The 8,008-nt window shown below is 64.4% G+C and overlaps 2 protein-coding genes across 2 annotated transcripts; one reads left to right on the top strand and one right to left on the bottom strand.

Moving 5' to 3' along the window:
* Nucleotides 1–615: 615 nt before the first annotated feature.
* Nucleotides 616–4,713, bottom strand: MNEG_11613 (hypothetical protein; the record flags this gene model as incomplete). The annotated part of the gene is made up of 8 exons (XM_014039916.1): nt 616–822; nt 1,084–1,170; nt 1,481–1,605; nt 1,858–2,178; nt 2,642–2,794; nt 3,183–3,630; nt 4,073–4,297; nt 4,672–4,713. 8 exons carry the CDS (start codon nt 4,711–4,713, stop codon nt 616–618), a joined length of 1,608 nt encoding a protein of 535 aa, XP_013895370.1.
* Nucleotides 4,714–5,878: 1,165 nt separating this feature from the next.
* MNEG_11612 (Protein HIRA) lies at nt 5,879–7,470 on the top strand (the record flags this gene model as incomplete). Its single annotated transcript, XM_014039915.1, has 3 exons — nt 5,879–5,915; nt 6,041–6,674; nt 6,972–7,470. The coding sequence occupies 3 exons, from the start codon at nt 5,879–5,881 to the stop codon at nt 7,468–7,470; spliced, it is 1,170 nt and encodes a 389-aa protein (XP_013895369.1).
* Nucleotides 7,471–8,008: the final 538 nt, after the last annotated feature.

Below are 8,008 nucleotides of genomic sequence, written 5' to 3'. Positions count from 1 at the left end.
GTAACAACACGTGCAGAGGCGGCGCACCCACGCGCTGGCCGCGTCCTGCTCCGCCACGCCTGCCGTAATGCTTTGCAGGCCCACAGCACGTGCGCGTTGGCTTGTGACAAGCCTGCGCTCGGTGGCCCCACATGTACACATGAAGACACACAGAAACATATGTACTCACAAATACACAATCAAACACACACTAAGCCAAACTCACAAACACACACACACACACATGGACACTCTCACACATTCAAACCATCCCCCAGGGGCCCCACCTGCGTCAGCCAGGAAGGCTGATATTTCCAGGAACGAGTCAGGCAGCCCCGGCAGCGGAACCTGCGGGTGTGTGTTCGCGACGCGGACACATGAGTGCGCGCCGCATGCACGTGCGCGAAAACTTGACAGGGGTGTGCCGCCTGCTGAAACCTCCCAAGAGGGAAAACAGCCTGCGCATTTACCAGGCCCCCTGCGCCATCCGCCAACCCTCAGACCCATGCACCATCGGACCCGTGCACGGCTCAGGACGTCCCTGGCACAATCCCAGCGCCGGGTCCACTACCCTCCCCCGACCAGCCCCCACATGCAAAATCGCGCAGCCTTTCGCGCCAGACAGGCGCCAACCTCTCAAACAACAGCCCGGACCCGCCCGGCGGCCGCGTCGCGGGCGCCACCGCCGCTCACGTGCAGGCCGGGCAGGGAGTCCTTGTTGAGCAGACGCCACTCCTCAAAGGTAATGGGGTGTGGGGGGCTGCGCGTGAGGAGCTGCAGCAGGCTGTAGCTGAAGGTGAGGACGAGTCGGCTGAAGCCATGACGGCCGTGGTGCATGCCGACCTGGGGGGTTGGGAACGTTGGGGGTGGGGGTGGTGAGGGTGATGTTGTGGGTGAAAGTGGGTGGTTTGCAGGTGGGAGTTTTGGGATCGAGTGTTGGGGATTGGGGCGGGGTTCAGGTTATTGGAGAGGGTGGAGAGCAGGAAAGGGGAGCAATTCGGTTGGCAGAGAGATGACGAGGGAGGCATAGGCACGGAGCACAGCCGGGTTGCGGCCGCTCACAATGCCACGTGTGCAGGCTCTGGCCGCTTTGGCCCGCCGCACCTCAAAGTCGACGGTGCAGTCGTTGAGGGGCCGCAGCACCGCGAACACCACCGACTCCCTGACCTTGGCGTTGCCGTCCAGGGTGACCTGCGCCGGCTGATGGGACAAGGGCCAGGGCCGCAGGCGGCGGCGGTCGACAGCTGATGACAAGCAAGGGCCGGGGTTAGCGTGGCACAAGCAGAGCGCCTGCATTCGAGCTGTGCGTACGAGCCTCTTGGCAAGGCTTCCGCCCGCCCTTGGGCCAGATTGATGCCCTTCCCCCCTAGGCCTGTGACCCGCCTGCCATCCATGACGGTGGCCGCACCGCCCCTGCAACCCACACAAGTTCCAACACACACGGCCGACGCGGCTCCCCGCGACCCCGCTTTGTCGCTCCCGCCCACGACTCGCCGCGCACCCTGCAGGTCTTCGTCTCCCCGGTGGCCCCCATCTTGATGCGGCACGTCAGGAACAGCGACTGCCGCCTGTCGACGGCGTGCTGCAGCCCCTGGGAGTCCAGGACCATCTCGACGTCCTCGCCACCTAGAAGAGTTTTCGAAGGCCGGGCCGCGCGGGCGCGTCGGGTGCGGCGGGGAGAGGCGAAGAACGCACGGCGGCAGCCCAGCAGCGGCGGGTCAGCCGGGCCGGCCCGCAGCCGGCGCGAGCACAGACTAGGTATGCGTTTCATCTGCCGGAGGGCTGCAGGATGAAGCAACAAGGACTGGGCAGGCGCGACCCCCACACTGCCCACAATGTGATGTCATCATGAGATCACGCCCAGCGGCCCCGACCCACCAGAATCCATGGCGCTGTACGGCAGGGAGGCGCACTCCGACAGCCCGCCTTCCGTCGTTTCGGACCCAGTCCGCCAGTCCCAAGTCCCGACCGCGTCCAGCCCCCTCAAGCCGCCCGCGCCCGCGCCCCCGCCCCCCGCCATCGCCGCGCCGCCGAATCCCGGCTCCGTCCTCAGAGTCGCGGCTGCCTGGTTGACGGCGTTGGCGATCGCTATGCTGCTGGACTTGTCGAGGAGCTTCTGCATCTGGTCCTTGGCGCGCTGGCCGCCTAGCAGGAGCTTCTGCACGTGGCGCATCACCTCGTGCGGCGTCGCGTACGCGCCTGCGTGCGGGGCACGGGTTCGGATGGCTTTCAAGAGCAGCGGGCGTCGGCACGGGCTGGGGTGTTGCGCTGCAAGCACTTTTGGGAGGCGTGCGGTCAGGGTCCGCCGCCAGGGCTCGACTCCACCGCCGCTATACCTGAGCCTTCCACCTCCACCAGCTGCGGCTGGCTGCAGCAAAGCACCCGTGTGTGCACTTTGCACTTGTGTGTGTGTGTGTGTGTGTGTGCGTGTGTGTGTGTGTTGCAGCAAAGTCCAATCAATCCACGTCATGACGACCTCCCCTGCTCACTCACACACCCTATTAGCTTGATACCACCAGTTTCGTCACAAAACCCTGGCTACCTGGCCGCTAGTTGCCCAGCCTACAGTCGCCTTGCCCGACAAGTCACGCACTTGCGCCCGCACCCACCCACCATGCCCTCCCCTGCCCAAACCAGCCGCCGTGACGCAAGCCAGCCGCACCCGCGAGGCCGAGGTTGATCGTGTTTATGGACAGCTTGACAAATGCAATGCAGGGCTCCTCGTACATCGTGGCCGGCCCGACATGGGTGGTGCAGGGCAGGTGGCGCTTCTCTTGCGGGGTCTTGACGAAAGACAGCAGGCGGGGGAGGGCGCCTGCGGGCCAGCGTGGAGGGGAGGGGGCAGGCGAGATGCCAAGAATCTGTACTTGCCATGCGAAGCAACGCTTGCGCATGGGTGCAGGCACTGTCACATGGTGGGTTGTTGCGAGCTCGTGCACGTGCGGTGTATGCATGCAGGTGGGCGCCACATACCTCGTCCGCGCATGCATGCCTGCGGGTGCGCGCATGCGCCCGGCGCGCACGTGCCCCTGATCGCGCACATGCGCCTGGTGTGCACATGTGCCTGAGGGCATGATAGGAGCAGCGCGACGCAAGAGGATGGCCCATGCGGGTGTTTGCCCCTTCCGTCCAGCCCACGCCAACCTTCCCTGCAGTAAACCCAGCCGTAATCACCCCAAATCCAATCCAAACCCCCCCCTCACCCTCGTTGCCATAGGCCGGCTCCTCCACCCAGTGCACCTCCACCTCCAGCTCCCCCAGTGTCACGACGCGCCCCGAAGCGCGCAGCCCGTGCGTAGACCGCACGCTCGTCCCCCGGCTAAGCGCTGGCCGCCGCGCTGCGCCCCCGCCGCCCCCCGCTGCCGGCCGCGGCTTGACGGGCTTCGAGCTTGCGGGCAGCAGCGTGAGCACCTCCCTCCGCCGCTGCGGAGCGGCCGCCGCCGCGGCGTCCCCGGTGACGCGGCGCGAGACGGGCGGCGACGGCGGCGGCGAGATACCAGGCGTCGCGTGGCCGGAGGGCGGCGGCGACGGCGGCGGCGTGGGCTGACCGCCGGCCGCGACCGGTTGCTGCTGCTGCTGCTGCTGCTGCTGCTGCTGGCTGGAAGGATCTGATTCGCACAGCAGCTCAAGGTCCAGATACGCCTTCGACAGCTGCAAGTGTCAATTAGTTGAGCATGGATTTTGGTGTGCGGTGGTGGAAATACACAGCCAGACCATCCCACCATGCTCATAATACATGCAGAGGCGAAGCCTGTGCCATGCACGTACTGCAATGCAAATGTCCCGTGGATATCCGCCTCTTTCAGGAGGTCCCAACCCCAATAGAGGGGCAGCCACGCTCTAAATGCGCCGCGCCACGCTTCAAGGAGCCTCTGGTGCGTCAATGTATGTGCACATCATACATATCGAAGCCCCGACAAAGTGCTCATACTGTTTGCTGGCTGGACGAACCGGCACGGTCCACGCCCAAGCACAACCGTGCTCAGGCGTCCCTGCATGACGTCATCGCTGGGGGCTGGAAACCCAACCCTGCCGCAGCAGCGTCCCCGGCTGTTGAGGGCCTAGTTTCTATACCAATATCAATGCCACCCACCAAATCATCCGTCAGGTATCCCTGGTTCCAGACCTCAAAAGTAACAACGCTGCCCTCCTGCTCCATGGATCTGGCGTCAAACATGACCACCTCGTTCCACTCTGGATTCGACGACGCATCCTCCACGTGCGTCCTATGGTGCACCTCGCCGAAGCGCGCGACAACGTAGGCGTAAAAGGGGCCGCTGCTGCCGGCCGTGGTGCGCAGGTTGCGCGCGCGCTTGATCTGCAGCGGGGCACCGAGCACGACAGAGGGGCCAAGGCGACGTGGCAAGGCGGGGTGCGGATGGGCCTGAGGGGTTCTGCGCGCTGCTGCAGGTGAATCACGCCGTATATATGAAGTATGCCAACCGGTGCGCAACCGTGTTTGCTCCTCACCCTGCATGACAGCTCTCTGCGGCCTGGGTGATCCATGCTGCTACTCCGGATCCTGCAGCACGGTCCGTGTATACGAAACCTTCAGGACCTTAGTCTCTCAGCAATTGCGATGTGCCTCACACACTGTGCTGGACCATGGCCCCGCGACACATCTTCAAGCTGCCACAGCACGCAGCACGCGCTGGTGCAGTATTGTAGATCCAAATAGGAAAACCTTGCTACCATCTGAGCCCATGCCGAGCTGGAAGGCCGCTCCAGCTCCATGGTCATGTAGGCGTCACTTGGATGGAGTGACGTTGGCCAACGAAGGATGATCCAAGTTTGTCGCGTGCGAGCCCAAGCCAAGGGTAGCTTTGGGCTCATCAGTAATCATGCAGTCTACGTGTGTCTATGTGTGTGTGTGTGTTCTTCAGCCTTGCCACCATGCATCTCGGGTTGCAACAGCAGCACACGCACCTTCATGCAGAGGTGCCACACCAGCATCTCGTCAGTTGTAATGCGGATGCCAACCTACACGCAGCTCTCTAAGGTTAAAACCTAGAGGTCCAACAGGGTGTTTTGACATACACACGAGATTACCAGCGGCTGCTATTGTGAAGGGCAGCGCAAAGCAAGCACCAGCCAACTCGCTTGACGTCCAGGCCACGCTGTGCTTACCGCCGCGGCACGCCGCCCATGCACGGTGCTTGTGTGCCCGCACACGACTTGAAGGATGTGTCAAAAGGTGGTGTCAGGTTTAGTTGCAGAGCCTGTTACCAGAAGCCTTGCACACTTGAACTCATTATTATGCTTGCCCTCAGGGGCACCCACTTCTAGGGCCGTGTTCCCTTCCGTGCTGCCATGATTGCGTCACAATGATGAGAGCAGCCTTCACCGCGACCTGTACGTGTATCATCCAGAACTTGTTGCGCCTGGAGCGCCACTCCTATGCGTGCCGAGGGGAGCCTGCACTCAGCACGGGCTGGGTGCTCCTGCGGGTGCTGCTCACCCAAGTCTGGACTGTGGGAAGAAATCAGTGGACTCCCAGTGGACCATGCGCTGGTTCAAGCAAGAAGAAAGGCTGGCTACAATAACATGCACACGAGCAAGTGACTCTCACAACCATACAAGCAACGCGGCTCATAACAGCGCGAGCAGCACGCGCAGCACAATGTATGCCCGCAGCTACACCCAAATGGCGCCGCTTGCCAATGTGAGCAGCGCATCAAAAGACGTACTGATGTCCGTCGCAGTTTTCAGATACTTAAAGCATCTCGTCAACAGTCTCGCGCGCCAGATCAATGTTGGATTTTGCCTTCGCAGCTTGCGTGTTATCGACTCAACACTGTTTACGTATTGTTAATTTGCTCACTGTTAGTGCATCTGGCTCCAGTCACCTTGATCTGGTTCTTTGAGCTTTATACGGTAGCAGCGGCTATAGCGGAGCACAATGTACATCGACAAACCGCCTTGGCTGGAGCACTCGGGTACGCAAAGGCCAGCGGAGCACGGGCGGCGTAGATGGAACAGAGCGGCACAGTGAGGCCCCGTCGCGCCAACCGGCAACCGCCCCCGCGCGCGTCGCCCGCGGCCCGCGCGCCCCCGCCCGCAGACCAAACCTTCTCCCTCGACATCGACGCGTCCGGCGCGCGCCTCGTCACCAGCAGCACCGGCGCCGTGCGCGTCTGGAGCCTGGCCCCGATCCTCGATGAGCCCTCCGAGCTCGACGCCTCGAAGCCGCGCCTGCTGGCCACGCTGCAGGACCACAGCGCCCCCGTCAACGTCGCGCGCTTCAGCCGCGCCGGCGGCCGCCTCGCCACCGGCTCGGACGACACCTGCGTCGTCGTCAGCGAGCTCCGCCCCGGCGCCGCCGCCGCGGCCGCGGCGTTCGGCGGCGGCGCGGGCGCGCAGCGCGGCGTCGAGGCGTGGCGGCCGGTGCAGGTGCTGCGGGGGCACAGCAGCATCGTCGCCGACCTGGCGTGGTCGCACGACGACCAGCTCCTCGCGACCGCGAGCATCGACTCCCTCGTCGGAATCTGGGCGGTCGGGGAGCGGCCGTACCGTCTCGTCACCTTCATCAAGGGCCACGCCGGCCACGTGAAGGGCGTGGCGTGGGACCCCCTGGGGCGCTACCTCGCGTCCCAGGGCGACGACGGCGTGCGCGTGTGGGCGTGCGACGGGTGGGGGCAGGTGGCGCACCTGTCGGCGGAGTTCAAATTCGCGTCCAAGCAGATGTTCAACCTGAGGTATGCCTGTTTGTGGGTCTATTGTATGGGAGCGGTTTCCCATCGACTGAACTGCGTGGAACCATTGTGTTCCTCCACTCTCTTCGATGTGGGAAGCGCGTCGGCGGTCCAGGCAGGATGCATGGCGCGGCCTAGGTGCCTCGCGGCCTAAGTTCCAGCGGCGTCGCCGGGGCGGTGCAGTTCGCCCCCATTGGTTGTATAGATTTCCGGCAGCATAGCGGCGCCCTCGGCGCGTCCTGTGCATGCTGTTCCATCCCGGAGCCTCGGAGGACCCTTCGCCCCCTCCCTCCGCAACAGGCTGGCCTGGAGCCCGGACGGCCAGTGGCTCGCAGCCCCCAACGCGTTTGACAGGCGCACGCAGCGCAACCACTGCCGCGTGTACAAGCGCGACCAATGGGACGAGTTCTTCTGCTTTGTCGGCCACAACGCCCCCGTCGTGGCCGTGCGCCCCAACCCCCGGCTGTTTTACACGCCTGTCGCCCCGAGTGCCGGCGCCACCGGCGACGGCGGCGGCCCGGAGACAATCGTCGCGCGCGGCGTTGGGCAAAAGGGCGGCGGCGGCCCGGGCGGGAGCGGCGCGGGCGGGGTTGAGGTGTCTGAGGAGCCCAGCACCGTCTTTGCGCTGGCCAGCATGGACAAGCAGTTTTCTGTTTGGTCCTCCGGCCGGCCGCGCGCGGTGGTGCTGGGCAGCCGCGTGTCAAAGCTCGGCATCCTGGACGCGGCGTGGACGCCTGACGGGTATAACCTCGTGGTTCTGTCGCTGGATGGCGCGGTCGTGACTTGCAGGTGCGTGTGATGTGTGTGTGATGTGTGTCTGGGAGGGAGGTGTGTGTGTGTGTGCGCGCGCGCATGCATGCGTGTGTGCGTGTGCGTGTGTGTGTGGGTGTGTGGATGTGTGTGTGCGCGTGCGTATGCTCTGTTGTGAAGGGGGCAGGCAATCAATCGTTGGTGCGTGGCGCATGTGTGACACGTGTGCGTGCATGTGTGTTTGTGTTTGTGTATGTGTGTGTGTGTGTGTGTGTGTTTGTGTGTGTGTGTGCTGTGCGGGCCTTGAAAACCGGCCGTCCCTGAGCCTCCCCCAGATGTTTTGCTTCTCCTCGTCGATCCCCAAAACTATCTCCTTTGTGCCTATCCCAGATTCCAGGAGGATGAGCTGGGGCGCCCAATGAGCGACGCGGCCATGGCCGCCCACATGGAGCGGCTGTACGGCGACCCCGCCCTGCGCGCCGCGGACCGGCAGCTGCTGGAGGGCCCCGAGGCGCTGCTGCTGCTGGAGGGCCCGGACGGCGGCGCTGCGGCCGCGCCCGGCGCGCGGGGCGGGGGCGGCGCGGGGG

The sequence above is a fragment of the Monoraphidium neglectum genome (genome assembly GCF_000611645.1).
Source record: "Monoraphidium neglectum strain SAG 48.87 unplaced genomic scaffold scaffold02828, whole genome shotgun sequence".
NCBI classification, from domain to species: Eukaryota; Viridiplantae; Chlorophyta; class Chlorophyceae; order Sphaeropleales; family Selenastraceae; genus Monoraphidium; species Monoraphidium neglectum.
This window is presented reverse-complemented; position numbering and strand designations above follow the sequence as displayed.